General features: G+C 49.4%; 1 protein-coding gene across 1 annotated transcript in view; it reads left to right on the top strand.

The window, feature by feature from the left end:
• Positions 1–7417, top strand: part of LOC119395848 (neprilysin-1) — a 198751-nt gene extending 191334 nt beyond the window's left edge. The window contains exon 6 of the mRNA XM_037662854.2: positions 7225–7417. Coding sequence (XP_037518782.2) covers positions 7225–7324 — 100 coding nt within the window. The 3' untranslated portion in view covers positions 7325–7417. The remainder of the gene's footprint in view (positions 1–7224) is intronic.
• Positions 7418–15302: the final 7885 nt, after the last annotated feature.

Genomic DNA, 15302 nt, shown 5'->3' with positions numbered 1-15302 from the left:
TAAACCACTACAAGTCACGGCAAATAGAGTACTGAACAATCCGTAAGTGTTATCCCATAAGACCTGAGGTTCCGATTGGCTATGGCTGCTTCTTATAAACCGTTGTGTTGTACGGACCATTTTTGATTATCGTTGTGTCGTTTACGGCTCAGGTCGAGAGTCCTACATTCGACGTCGGGATTCAGTACACAATTTTTGTGCGCTTGTCTGGCGGTGCTTATAGAACATTGCTGGGGCTGTGTCTGTAATAGTACGTTGACTGTAATGGAGGTCCTCTATGTCAGCGAAGAGTATTTTTAACCCTGTTGTTAATAATAATAATAATAAAAAAAAACTAAACCCATCACATCTGCATACATGTCACGAAATTACCACAAAACGTAACTCACACTTTCACTACTCAAACAAACCACACTACATCACGCCACTTATTTTACGTTTTGAACAATACTGCCGCATACATAATATTTCTGACGAGGCACCCGCCCCAAGAATGCCGCCGTGGTTTGACCTGACATAGGTCTGTAATTTTCCACTATTTTAGCTAAAAAAAGACTCCCCACGAAAGCACATAATACAAGAATTCCGCGCACTTCAGGATAAGTATGAAGAATACACCGAAATTTACACAGATGGTTCGAATACCAAGATGCCCGTAGCTATTAGGATCGCGACAGATGAAAGTGCAATCAGTGTTAGAGTGCCTCATTGCATTACCGTTTTCACAGCTGAAGCTTTAAGAGCGAAGCTGTTTAAGCCAGCCGTAAAGTGTCGACCCCGTCGCAAAACTATCATCATCATGAACGGTTATGTGCCACAGAATTTGGGCAAATCCCACTACTCACCGCTACGGCGTGGCCTGTAATAGACCTGATAGGTGAGAGAACTAATATATATATAGAGGCCGGATTTTTAGGCACTAAAAAATCTCGTTTTAGGCGCCAAAAATAGGTAGGCAAAAGAATGTTTTAGGCTTCCAAAATCGTAAATATAGGCACAATAAATTTGCACATAAATGCAAATAATTTCAAACGAAGACGTGCGCGACGTCTATCGACGACAGGAGAACAAATTTTATTGCTTAAGCTGGCACAAAGGCACCAATATTTGACATAGCCTGCTTTGTCCCGCACGATTCGCACTCCCGTGTTCTGCACAATGAGTCATGTGTCCACTGTCGAATCAACACACTTCTGAGTGTCTTTCCGGCATGACTGAGAAGTGCAGAGCAGGAGCAGACAGCCAGATTGCTAAAAGACCTGAAGGGAGGAATTAGAGCCAATTTCTTGCCTGGCAGTGAACCACTGGCGTAGCCAGGCGGGGGGGGGGGGAGGGTTCAACTTAGAATAACCTAAAGCTGAGCTAGTTGGTAAGTATTCATTCTAAAAAGACAGGGCGTGCAAACACGGACACAAGAAAGAAGTCAGGACACCACAAACGCCGAGGAGGGGTTCAACGTTCTCCCCTCCTTGGAAACTTTTCAGTTTTGCGTGTGTGTATATACACGCACACATACAAACGCATGCACGAACATATCTAAAATATGGTTGTCCCCTGTCCTTCCCTGAAAAAGATTGCTGGCTACGCTACTGCAGTGAACACCTTAAAAAGTAACTTAGAAACAAAACAAAAGCTGCGTGCAGTTCACATTTTTCTTTCTTTCCTTTTTTTTGCTCTTCACTCTTCTTTCCGCTGACGGCTCTCCGTGGTTTCGCATTCGCCAACCCCTTGGGCCAACCAACCAGCAAACGCTCGAGTTGTTGGTTGGTTGACCTAGAGGAATAGAGTTGATTGAACTAGAGGACTATAGGTTGAACCCCATAGTTCCCAACAGTCAATCTTACGCGGTAACATGAATAATGGTCTCAAACAGCACCCGGGAGCGAAACTTGAGGCTAAATAGCCTTCATATAAGCGCCAATTTTGAAAATAGGCATTCATAGGCATTTGTAAGCATTTAGGCACGAACCCCAAAAATAGGCATTTATAGGCACTATAAAAACACTATAAAAGCCCTTTTTAACCTCTAATTCATGCTCATATATCAAAATGGCGCTATAGGAGCTAGAGGAACAAAATAGGCATTTGCCTAAAATCCGGTCTCTCTCTCTCTCTCTCTCTATATATATATATATATAATATATATATATATATATACTAGAGAAGAGAGAGGAGATGAGAGAGTAGTGAACGAAAGAAACAGAGACAGAAAGAAAGATACAAAGAGCAGGGGAGAGAAAGAAATTGAGAGAGAGAAATAAATAATTATAAGTAAACACAAGAAAGGGGTAGACAAAAGAGAGAGAAGAGAAAGGAAAAAAAGAAAGAGAAAATTAGCAAAACTTAGCCATCAGCTCCGATTTCTCTTTAGCATTGCGCCTCCAGTGCAAGCTACGCTAATTTTTTCTTATCGGAATCAGTAGGAAACATTATAATTGGGAACGCAGAAAGCGATCATATATACTGGCTAATTAAGTGCATTAAAATCTGTACGGATAAAAAAATTGGCGCAGCTTGCACTAAAGTAAGGTGGCAATTGGGCTAGTTGGAACGTACTCGCCAACGCGCTGAACATGGCGAGCTTGCACTAAGTCACGCATGGTTGGGTCGCAGCAGAGCTGGTGGGCACCTATGGATGGTCCTGCCTCTCGCCCGCGAGAGACAACGCCGAAGCAGGCAGCGTCTGCTAGCGAGTTTCTGGATTGAAAAAACTGACTGCTCGCGCTGCACAACCGTTCACCGGCCACCCCGCATATATAGGCACTGGACCTTCACCTGCAATACAGTGCCGGTGGAAGATTTCTCTTGTGCGTAGTTGAAAAATAAAGATTCGCAGCGTGCACGTTAACTAAAAGCGGACTGCGGATCTCTGTGTCTAATCTTTCTTCTGTCTCTCATTGCTCATTAGCAGTGATTTTGCTGTAGGAAACACCGGCGCACACTGCATGCTTCGTCCCTCCAAAGGTTTCACGTTAGTGGAGCTGTTTCATTTTAGCGCCGACAGTCCGGAATGATTTTTATTAAATAAGTTCAAGTGGCAAGATCTTCGACGTGCTATTAGCGACGGAAGGGAAAGGGTGCTTTCATGTCTGTTTCGATATAGCAGTGCGACTGTAGAAATAGAAAAAAAAAGTGCGTGCAGTTGCACTAAGCGTGAAAGCTGTAGGAAGTGCGACGCAGTGATTTACATGCCCTTCTGCGACGCTCGCGTCCACAGGCAAGCAAGCGGTCGCGTTCCAGGCGTACAGCCTGCTCGGCGTCTATGGCGGGAAAGGAAACCTCAATTTGTGATGAAGGTTTCCCTTCATCACAGTGGCGCCCTCTCCCCTCCTCCTGAAAATGAAGAAACGTAACTAAATTCCACTTACGAAACGTTCAATTTCAGCGAAACACATGAGCGATGCAGTACGCATGTATTTCGCTGCTACATATGTTGGTCACAGATGTTCAGCCACGGCAGCGTTAGAACTGCGCTCTTGGAACATTTGTTACAACGTTTCGTTTATAAATCTCCACTTGTACCTATGTCATTGGGAGGTTACTTAAGAGTAGCTACAACTCACACCATCAATGATGATGCAAACATTATTTGGGTCCAGAGAGGACGCAGGAGAGCCCCGCGCCACCCGGCTAGTCCCACGTAGAGAGCCGTTCGCGGGCACTCTGAACGGCCAGGGTTTGGTCAAGAGCGATGGTCTTTGAGCTTTTTTTTAAAGACAACAGCTGATTTCGGTTTTGACTTTTTCGAAACTATGTTCCTTTGATCGACGCAGTCAAGATTGTCATTATTTTCGGTTTTCCATTCAGGCTGAACCTCACGTGACCAGTGGCTCAGGGGCGATACCTATCATCAATGCTCAAGTGGACCAGGTGAGCTTAGTGCGCTTGGTCGATGCTGTAATGCCTGTGCTTTACTCTCGTGCACTTTCGTTTGTTTCCTGAAATATACCTCAGTTCGTTGAATTTGTTAGCATCAAGGGTATTCTGTTCGTTAAATGGGGGTTCCTGTGTGTGAGAGCGCCAGCGCTAATACGACACGATCTTAGATGAATAAATGAGGTATTATGAAATATTAAACAGGAAATAAAGACTAAAAAGACAAGGAAGCAAGCATGATTTTTATCGTGTTATATTACTGTTTACAGCGGCGATTATATATAAGGTAAAGTGTCTAGAGATTCAACATATTGAGTGAAAAAGATAACAGGTGGTGAATGGTTTCTAAGGGACTTGAAACGCAAACGAGGAGGGCAGTGAGTTAGATGCAGTGACGAAATGAAGTTCACAAGCCGAGAATAGAATCTGATAGGGTAAATTGGACATCACTGAGAGAAAGGCCTTCGTCTTGCAGTGGACGTAGAACAAGCTGATGATAACGATGAGCTATCTGGTGGTATGCACACTTTGGTACGAAAAAAATGACTGTTTCTCCTCAGTGCATGTATGGTAATACGATACGTACCGGAATAAGACGTCCGTTAGGAAGGTAGCTAGCCAAACCGATGACATTACATAGAAAACATAGAGATAACTATTAATTACAGGATAATATCGATTTAATTTACAGCGTGCTACAGGCTCTTTCTAACATCTGCACACAAAACTTGTAAACTAAGCTACACCACGGCAGACTACATCAAAAATTTTACTTGAAAGCAGCTCCTTCACTTACTGCAGTAAACGAACCTCGTTGACACTAAGATGTGCTAGGCAGTGAGTAAGCTTACATGAAATGACAGCTTACGAATAGGCAAAGAAATACGTTTAAACCAGAAAGGAAATTACAACAGCTGCTAATACGTGTCGGAGGGAAACTTTCTGACGTGTCTTGTAAAAAAGTCATTAAGGATAACATATTAGGTGGATCGGGAGCTCTCTGAAGCTGACATATTGACTCTGTACGATGTGAAGAATGCAAAGGTCTCTACGGCGCAAAGAATGCACATTTTTGCGCATGCAGAATGCACATTTTTATGCAGACACCAGTGTGTGCACAGCTTTTACCAAGGGCACCCTGATTCTTGTCTTTATTCTCGGCAACACCATGTTTGAACAAGAAAACATGGCGTGACGTAGTAGTACTCGTGAGCTCCCTAGGACAAGGGATGACACCAGCAGGAAAGTCGGAACGTGAGGAGTTCACTTAGGGCGCGCTGACAATTCATATTTTCCCTAGTTGCTCGTTTCCCACGTGCGCCTTTTCCCGCAGGGATCGCAACGGGGGAGTGAGCCGGTGAAGCGGAAGCGGCGTGGAAAGGTAGCGGCCGCCAAAACATCCATTGGTCTCGCTATGGGAGTCCTGACCGCACTCTTGGCATTTTACGTAGAGCGCAACCACAGCGGCCCTCACGCCACGCCTTCAACACGGCCAGCTGTGTTGTCGGGACCGCCATGCAACAGCGATCAATGCCAGAGCGTATCTGTCTTTTACAACGAATCACTGTCACAAGAGTACAAGCCCTGTGATGACTTCTACGACCATGTGTGCGCAGGATGGATTTTGGACCCCAGCTCGATGTCAACCAGTGTGCTGCGTAAGCAGGCACTGACGATCAGGCAGTCAGTGATTGGCGTCCTGCTCAACACGTCGGTGCCTTCGGATGGTCAGACAGCTGTACAGAGGGTGTCTGGACTGTTCCAGTCCTGCGTGGATCTTTACGACCATGAAGAGCACGCCCCTTCTGCTCAAAACCCCAGCGCAGATATCGTTAACTTTCTTCGTGAACGCAATGCATCATTTGAGGCTCAGTCTGAAGTGGACCCTGCATACTTGATGTTTGATTTTTCAGTTACATACGGCCTTCCAACTCTATTCAATGTCAGGGTAGACACAGTCCCTGGCAATGCGGAGAAACTGCACATAGTTTTTAGCATGCGGCGGTCACTCTATGTCGGGCAGCATGCAACCGACAACGCTATTCAGGAGCATCTCCGGTGGCTAGGACTGAACGAGGATCTCATCCGGCAGCTGACCCCAACGATCGAAACGATTGACAATTATCTTCTGAAGCTCGGCAAGAACGCCTACGAGGACGACGCGCCAGACGCAAGGAACACATCGGTTTTACTGCTGCGTACAATGGAGCAAGTCATCCTTGGCAGAAAAGGCGACAACTGGAACTACTACATGGGGAACATCACAAACGGACTGCTGCCTGGCGACCATTACGTCGCGGTCGAGACGCGGTACCTGGTACTCTTCCTGGCAAAGGTTTTTAGGATGATTCCGGACCTGATTGACCTTCGAATCTGGATGAGCTTCGACCTGTCTAGGCAGTTGAGGCAAATGGTCCAAGTTAGTAGAACCGGTTCGTTTCAAATGAGCAGCCCCATTTCGCAGTGGGAAAGCCGCTGCCTGAAGCACACGTCTAAGGTGATGGACACGGCAGCTTACTCCGCCTTCTATCACAAGGTACTCACTACAGACACCATATCCAAGGCCCAAGAAATGGTGTCTAGCATCGCGGAGTCTTTGAGGACTCAAATAGCCGAATCATCATGGATGGAAGACGGGACAAGAGAAATAGCCGTAAGAAAACTCGTCAAGATGAAGAAGGTGGTCGGCTACCCGGAGGGTGCGGAGGACGACGACTCGCTCAACAAGTACTACGAGGCGTTCGATAATGCTGGACCTTCGTTTGTTAACAACTGGCTGAGTGCCTCGAAGTCGGCTAGTAGGAAGGCGTTTGAGAGACTTTTGGAGCATCCTGCCCAGGTGAGCGTCAACGATGACATGGCCATGGTGAACGCCATATACAAGCCACCTCTGAACACTATGGTTGTGGGCATGGGCCTTCTGCTTCCGCCTTTCTTCGGCACGGTCCCGGCCGTCGACTACGCCTCGGCGGGTCACCTGGCCGCTCACGAGATGATGCACGCTTTCGACGTTTCGAACCGGCGTCGAGATGACAACTATGTGGAGAGGGACTGGTGGACACCGGCCTCTGAAGCTGAGTATGAAAGACGCGTAATGTGCATTCGGAACTCGCTGGAAGAAGAATTAGGCGAGCCGGACGACGTCATAGATTCTGAAATAATGGCGGACTTCATCGGGCTCTCCGGACTCTACGATGCCTATCTCAAGGCAAAACAGGTGCCCAACGCATCGTTAGAGCTGCAGAGACTGCCCGTAGTTACGAGTGATCAGTTGTTTTTCATCGCGTTCTGCTACAAGTGGTGCTCCAACGTTCGCGCAACCGCACGTTATCCGGACTTCAATGCTAGGTGCAACATGCCCTTGATGAACATGCCACAGTTTTCGGAGGCCTTCAACTGCAGTGCCGAGGCGCGAATGAACCCGCGAAAAAAGTGCGACTTCTGGTGAATGGAACAGTGGCTTGAGCTGGCCATACCGCAATGGAGGTTCGAGACATCTTTTGAAACCCATAAAAGAAACACAGATCTGCGCTTTGTAGTGTACCTTGGTACCATTTTAACGTGTACGTAAATGTTTTCCTTACGTTTTCGGGTGCTTACGGACAACTCCAGGATAACTGCGTGGGTGCTCATGAACCGAAACCTTTTTTAGGCAAACCGTGTTTCCTGCCTTAACTGGCTCTCCAAAGTCCCTCTTGAACTGATGTATGGCATGACTAGTTCCTGCGAATAATCTATATTTGGGACTAGACAGTTGGATATATGAAATGATGCACTTATAAGTACTGTGCTTGCGAACATACAAATCAACCATGCCTAACTGACAGACCCACATTTAGGTCGACCAAGGCGTTGTGTCTAGTTGTCCGCCTCCCAAGGTGTTTTTCTTCGCCTTTTAGGTAGCACGTTTAGTGCGCAGAGTTTTAAAGCCCTTATACAGCCACTTACCAGAATCATTGTTCACAACTTTTGTCTCATGAACTGGCGCTCTTTGGCCATCAAATCGCCCTTGCGCCATAAAACATCATATATCATCATCCCCATTCTCCTTTTAGGTATCATAACACAGAATTCAATTCATGATTACTTGATCTAGCCAGTGAATGTGTTTTTTTATATATGTAGTAAATATGTGTAAGTAGCAATTATTACGCACCACAGAGTGTGTGAGCGACTGCTTTAATAGGCTGAGCTTTGATGTAATCCTCACCAGCAGCTGATTTGTTACCGATAGTTAAGAACGATGAAAAGAGAGAGAGAGAGCAACTTTATTTAAAAAAAAAAAAAAAGGTCCGGCGAGTTCTTCGGGGATTTGGGCTAATATCCCCACCTAGGCGTCGGCCACGAGCCCTTGAGCTCTGGCGGCTGCCTCGGCCCGCTGGACGGCCCAGAGTTGGTCCTCGAGGGCGAAGCTGAGCAGTGCAGTCTTGACGTAGGCCTCGGAAAAAATATTCTCACTGAGCCACCACTAATAAACCGTTTAATCTTACACTCAGTGTAAAAGTTGGGTGCGCAATTTGAAGAATCGCATTGACAAAATGATTATTATATAAATTAGCTGCAGCGTTACTGTAGTACTCCTAGCAATGTACAGCGATTTGATGTGGCACAGTTGGTGAAGATGACTGCCAGCTTGGAGTATATGTACCATGCTCTACATCCACTAGTAATAGAGGCTTCGAATCGACGTGTGTGGCATTACAATTTTAGCATTTCGGGATCGATGTTTCTTTTCATTGTAATTTGTTTGCACTTTTAAAAAAAATTCAATGTCGCATGTTTTAACATAGCGTATAATGAAATGTATTTGTGTTGTTTCTGTAGATTCGCCTACACTATGTGTATAGCTGATGATTTGCCCATCATTTTTTAGCTTTTTTATGTTTGACCACAGTGACTGAAAAAAAGAATGCTACATTGTTTATGTATCTTTCACTTGGGAGAAATAAATATTGCACGATGTTGCAGGATCTTCTTTACTATAAACATCAGATGAATTTAAAGGTAAGCTGAAGTGGTTTTAGAATTCTGTAAAACTTTGTTGTTAACGAGGACCAACATTATTGCCGATGATGGCGTGATTTTTTCTGCTGTTGTGCCAGCAGGAGCTTTAAAATACGCCAAAGAAAAGTTAGTCTTGCTCCACCCGCGCGAGCGCGCCAGAAGTGTGGGCGTGGACAGAACTAACCGGAACTATGTCATCGTCGGTAGCTTTGGCGGAGCTATGCAGCACTGTCGTATCTCCAACCATAGTCTCCGTGACTGGTTCCGGCTGCGCACGTTGGTGGAACTGATCGCGAAGGCCATTCTTTATCATTGCTGACGTTGCCGACGACGCGACACGCCGAAGATGACGTCGCCACGCTCGCTCAGCATCTTAAGAAGCCCTGCCGCTGGAGCGGCTGCTTTTTGCGAAAAAATGCTATTTGCGTTCACTCTTGTGAACTCTTACATTTGTTTTCGAATTCAGCAGGGATCAAGCTATGATTACACACTCCAAAGTAATTAAAAAAAAAGCGCTTCAACTTCTCTTTAAACTGAACTGAAAGTTGAATATACCCATACGCTGTGGTAACGTATAACTGGTTGAAGCCATGCTTTTTTATCTGTGCTTCACTACATGAAAATTTGGCACAAAACTGCAAATGATCATTTGTGAAATTGGAGCCATCCAGAATATGCCGCGCCTTTTTTTGAGAGCAGTAAACTTAAATCAGTCAATGCTTTTGTGTTCTTTTGTGTGCCCCATCGTGTGCTTCATGTTGGCAATACTTTACATTTGCTGCCGCATGATTCACGCCGTACCAAAATTGTCAATCTTCGAATTTTCTTATGCTGCTTCTAATCTGCCATTACGAAATCGTGTGCCACATACGGTGCAGACGTGTTTTAGGGAGCACGCTTCTCTGAGTCGTCAGTGATTTCAACCACTGAAACCCTTTTATAAAAGGCAAAAATTACAATAGTTGACTGTGAGAGCGTAATGACAGATAGCGGTGTGACAGCCAGAGGAGCGTCGCTGAATGGACGCAGAACTTGGGCTTGGGTTGCCATCCCGCGGCATGTTAAAAAAACAAAGAGAACGTCATGGCTGGACTAGATGGAAACGCAACGCGCGTCGTCTCTCTCTTCTAGCCGGGCGCGATTTTTCTCGGGCGAGCTTAAACAGGGAACGCGGTATTACAGCCCAGCTAGAGTGCACCAGAATCGTTTCACTGTAACCAGGTGAGGCAGGCGCGCGTTGCAGAGCTTTTTGTAATATGGATGGATGCTATGAGCAAGGCCGAGGCTTGGGCAAAGGTCGCCACCTCGCGGTGTCTTAAGGCGTTGACAAAATGGCACTTCACCTATTGGAAACGCGCCGAATGTACGGACGCGTAGCAGGAGCTAATCACTGAGTCCATGGTCCTGATGCATTACTTCACTTTACCGCTCCCAGACGGCGACACCACCCACTGACCAAAGGACTGTGAGAGGAAAGAGTGAGATATAAAAGGCGGGCTTGTAAAGCCTTCGCAGTATGTGACGCTGGCACGGTGGATAGCATGCCCGGCATCTGTTGTGGTCCGGGAGGTCATCGGTTCGACTCCCGTTGACGGAACGTTTTTCTTTGCCATCTGATCGTGTAGTAAAGGTCTTCGCAAGCTCGCGACACTCCTCAGCAAGTCTGGCTGTGGCAGAAATAGGCGCACACTCAGATCGATCCGGCTTGTATGGAAGGATTGTGTCGATTGTGTGCGACGGGTGCCTGCCGTACAATAGGAAAAATGGTGAGAAACCAGTGGTGCTTTGAGGGGCGGTATTGTAGGCGTAGGTGACGAAAGGTAGAATGGAATCCCAATTTGTGTGATCGGCGGCGACATACATCGAGAGCATGTCGCCGAGCGTGCGGTTAAAGCGTTCCGTGAGCCCATTCGTCTGCGGGTGGTAAGCAGTAGTTTTGCGGTGAACAACGTTGCACTCTTTGAGGATGGCTTCGACGACTTCCGACAGGAAGACACGGCCTCGATCGCTGAGAAGCTCCTGGGGTGGACCGTGGCGCAGCATGAACCGGCGGAGCAGAAAGGAGGCTATATCGCGCGCTGTAGCCGCTGGGAGGGCGGCAGTTTCGGCATATCGCGTAAGTTGGTCTACAGCGACGATGGCCCAGCGGTTACCAGCCGAAGTCAGAGGGAGTGGCCCATACAAGTCGATGCCAACGCGCCCAAACGGCCGGTCAGGGCAAGGTAAAGGTTGCAGACCTGCTGGTGACTGGTGCGTTGAAGTTTTGCGGCGCTGACAATCGATGCAGGAGCGAACGAATTTCTGCACGTAGCGGTACATGCCTCGCCAAAAGTACCGTTGGCGAATGCGGTGGTATGTTTTCGATACCCCAGAGTGCGCACACTGCGGATCAGCGTGGAACGATTCGCATATTTCAGAACGCAGACTGCGGGGTATTACTAGTAGCCACTGGCGGCCGTCGGCGTTGTAATTGCGTCGGTGGAGGAGGTCGTCGCGAATGGCGAAATGGTGGGCTTGACGACGCAACGCGCGAGTGGATGGTGTTGCCGAAGGATCAGTGAGCAAGTCTAGCAGTGAAGCGATCCGTTGATCCTTGCGCTGTTCGGTAGCGATAGTGTGAACGTCGATGGAAGAAACGGCATTGTGAGACATTGAGCTGTGGGTATTGTCGTCAGGCAAGGGGGAGCGCGAGAGTGCGTCGGCTTCAGCATGCTGGCGTCCGTTGCGGTACAGCACGCGGATATCGTAGTCCTGTAGGCGAAGTGCCTAGCGGGCGAGGCGGCCTGATGGATCCTTCAATGATGACAACCAGCAGAGTGCATGGTGGTCGGTGATGACATCAAATGGGCGACCATACAAATAAGGTCGGAACTTCGTAAGGGCCCAGATGATCGCTAGGCATTCCTTTTCGGTGACGGGGTAATTGGTCTCGGCTTTGGTGAGCGTACGACTTGCATATGCCACGACATATTCAGGGAACCCTGGTTTGCGCTGCGCAAGGACAGCGCCAAGGCCAACACCGCTGGCGTCTGTGTGTACCTCTATAGGGGCCGTAGGGTCGTAGTGGCGTAGTATGGGAGGCGACGTCAATAGACGACGGAGCTTCGCGAAAGCGTCGTCGCACTCTGATGACCATGAATTGAGGGACCCGTTACTTCCGAGGAGCTTCGTCAGCGGCGATATGACGGTCGCGAAGTTTCGAATGAAGCGCCGAAAGTAGGAACACAGTCCTACGAAACTGCGCAGTTCTTTGACGGACGTAGGTTTGGGGAACTCGGTCACGGCCCGAAGCTTGGCTGGATCGGGAAGAATACCGTCCTTGGACACGACGTAACCGAGTAATGTCAGCTGCCGTGCTGCAAATCGGCACTTCTTTAGATTCAGTTGTAGACCGGCGTCGCTCAAACGCGTCAAAACATGCCGCAGGCGTTGAAGATGCGTGGAGAAGTCCGGAGCGAAAACAACGACGTCGTCGCGGTAGCACAAGCATGTGCGCCATTTCAGGTTGCGCAGAACGGTATCCATCATGCGCTCAAATGTGGCGGGCGCATTACACAGCCCAAACGGCATGACGTTGAATTCGTACAAGCCGTCGGGCGTGACAAAGGCGGTCTTCGGTCGAGCGTCATCAGCCGTGGGTACTTGCCAGTACCCTGAGCGCAAATCGAGAGATGAAAAGAATTCTGCTCCTTGCAGGCTGTCAATCGCGTCGTCTATTCGCGGTAGTGGATACACGTCCTTACGAGTGATCTTGTTGAGTCGTCTGTAGTCGACACAGAACCGCACAGAACCATCCTTCTTCGCAACAAGAACGACAGGAGACGCCCAGGGGCTGTTAGATGGTCGAATAACATCGCGTCGAAGCATGTCGTCGACTTGCTCGGTGATTACACGGCGTTCTGTGGGAGATACGCGATATGGACGTTGCCGCAGTGGTGGTTGGGCGCCAGTGTCGATGCGATGCGTAACGGCGGAAGTGCGGCCGAGAGAAGTTTGAGCGACATCGAAAGAAGAGCGAAATTCGTCCAACAGGCCCAGAAGTTGGGAACGCTGGACCGGTGTAAGGTCGTCAGCAATGGAGGAACCAAAGACATCAGCGGGTGATGAACCAGACGTCGAAACAGCGCTGAGCGTACTGGAACTGTGGCAGTGCATTTCATCTGGTTCGTCCATAACTTGTGCGTCTTCGAGGGGTTCCACGCTGCCGAGACATTCCCCTCGGACCAACATAACACTGTACACAGATGGGTTGATAACAAAAATTGACGTACTGCCCTGAGTGACTTGCATGATCGCGAAAGGCACCAGCATGCCTTTCCTCGTGCAAACACGGTCAGATGGCAAGAGAAGTGCAACGGTGTCGGAGAGACTGGCGCAGTACACTGACACCGCCGTCGACGAGTTTGCAGGCACCTTGGTGTCGTCTTTGACAAGTACCTTGCCCGCAGCCAATGGACTGTCTGCCGGCGCCAATTCAGAGAATGGTGAGAGCTCTATTTCGGCTGGTGCGCAATGAATGACGGCGTCGTGGCGGGAGAGAAAATCCCATCCTAGGATAACGTCGTGAGAGCAGACAGGAATTATGATGAATTCGACGGCGTACAGAGCATCCTGAATAATGACGCGAGCTGTGCACACCGCTGTTGGGTGAATACTTTGGGCGCTGGCTGTACGGAGGGAGAGCCCCGAAAGCGGCGTCGTCACTTTTCGCAGTAGTCGGCTAAACTTGGCGTCCATAACGGATACGGCGGCTCCAGTGTCGATAAGGGCGGACGCATGAACACTGTCCAAAAACACGTCAATCACGTTCGAGGGGCTTCGCTGAGGGCTTTCGCAGTTCGATAGCGTCGCAGCCCTTGCCTCGTGGGCTGCGACGACTAGTTTTCCTGGTCGCGTGAGCCCGGACGTGGCCGCATCGGCGACAGTGGGCGACGTCGTGGAGACGGTGAACGGCGGGTAGATGGTGCGGGGCGGGACGTCGGTGACATAGGCGGCGCTTGGTCATAATAAGGGCTGCTTGATGAGCTGGTCTTGGTTGATGCGACCCGAGGCGGCTGCACGCGATTGCAGTAGCGTGCGACGTGACCGGCGCAACCGCACGCAAAGCAAATGGGGCGGTTGTCGGAAGTGCGTCAGCGGTTCGCGGGTCCCATCCATGTCGCAGAACGGGATGGACGAGGCGGCTGCTGATATGAGTGCATTGTGGGCAGCAGTCGGGGCCTGGCGACGACGTCGACGTATGTAGGCGGCACAGCCGCGTCGAAGGCCTGTGGTCCGACGACGGCTTCGGCGTAACTCCGCGGGCCAGCCACAGGAATTGCGGGGGGCGGCCTGGCTACAGCTTGCGCGTAGCTTAGTGGTGCAGGCACTAGAGGCGGCTGGTGGTATTCGGGAATGACCTCCGCGATTTCTTGCTGAATCGCTCGGCGGAGAGGAGGCAGAAGTGTAGTTGGCGGCTGGTCAACATGCTGCGGTGGAGTGAAAGCCAGTAGAGAGACCTGGCGGGCAATTTCCTCACGCACGAACGACTTGATTTCGGCGAGCAAGGTGGAGTGGTTAGGAATTGCCGACAAGCCTGCGAGATCAGCATCGCGTGATGGCGGTCGACGGGTCATCAAGCGCTGCGGGCGCAGCTCCTCGTAGCTTTGGCACAGGGTAATGACCTCTGCCACTGTGCGAGGGTTTTTGGCCAGCAGCATGGTGAAGGCATCGTCGTCGATGCCTTTCAGAACATTCCTGATTCTGTCAGACTCCGACATGCTCGCGTCGGCTTTCTTGCACAGGTCAAGGATGTCTTCAATGTAGCTCGTGAACGATTCCCCTGCCTGCTGAGCTCGTTCACGTAAGCGCTGTTCGGCTTGAAGCTTACGAACGGTAGGGCGGCCAAACACGTTGACGATGGCGGTCTTGAAATCGGACCACGTCGGGAAATCGGATGCACGGTTGTTGCCGCCACACGGATGCCAGCCACACCCGCGAGGTAGAAAACCAAGTTGATCAGCTTGCCTGCTTCGTCCCATTTATTGGGAACACTCACCCGTTCGTAAATCGCGAGCCAGTCCTCCACGTTATGGATACGAGTTATGGATACGAGTTAAAGGGGTCATGAACCACTTTTCCAAGTAATGATCTAATGGCCTCAGTATCGGAGTGTACTGCCTCCCGAATCGATTGCCGCAAAAATTTCTCGAATCCGTCAAGAATCAGCGGAGTTACGGGGGTTTGGCGCACGCTCCCGGCGCTTTCTCTCTTTTCTCGTGCCGGCGAGCGCACTGGAAGCTAGACAGGGAGGGATGGCATGGGGGAAAGAAGTTACGCCAGCGCGCGTCATGAAACGCGATCGCTCTCCCCGCTGTGATTCGCTTGCGCGAGTGCGGCTACCGTGTACTGAGGAGTGCGGCGCCGGCAAGTGGCGGCACCCC

The sequence above is a fragment of the Rhipicephalus sanguineus genome, chromosome 6 (assembly GCF_013339695.2).
Source record: "Rhipicephalus sanguineus isolate Rsan-2018 chromosome 6, BIME_Rsan_1.4, whole genome shotgun sequence".
Lineage (NCBI taxonomy): Eukaryota > Metazoa > Arthropoda > Arachnida > Ixodida > Ixodidae > Rhipicephalus > Rhipicephalus sanguineus.
Note: the sequence above shows the minus strand (reverse complement) of the source record. Positions and strands in the feature narration are given on the sequence as shown.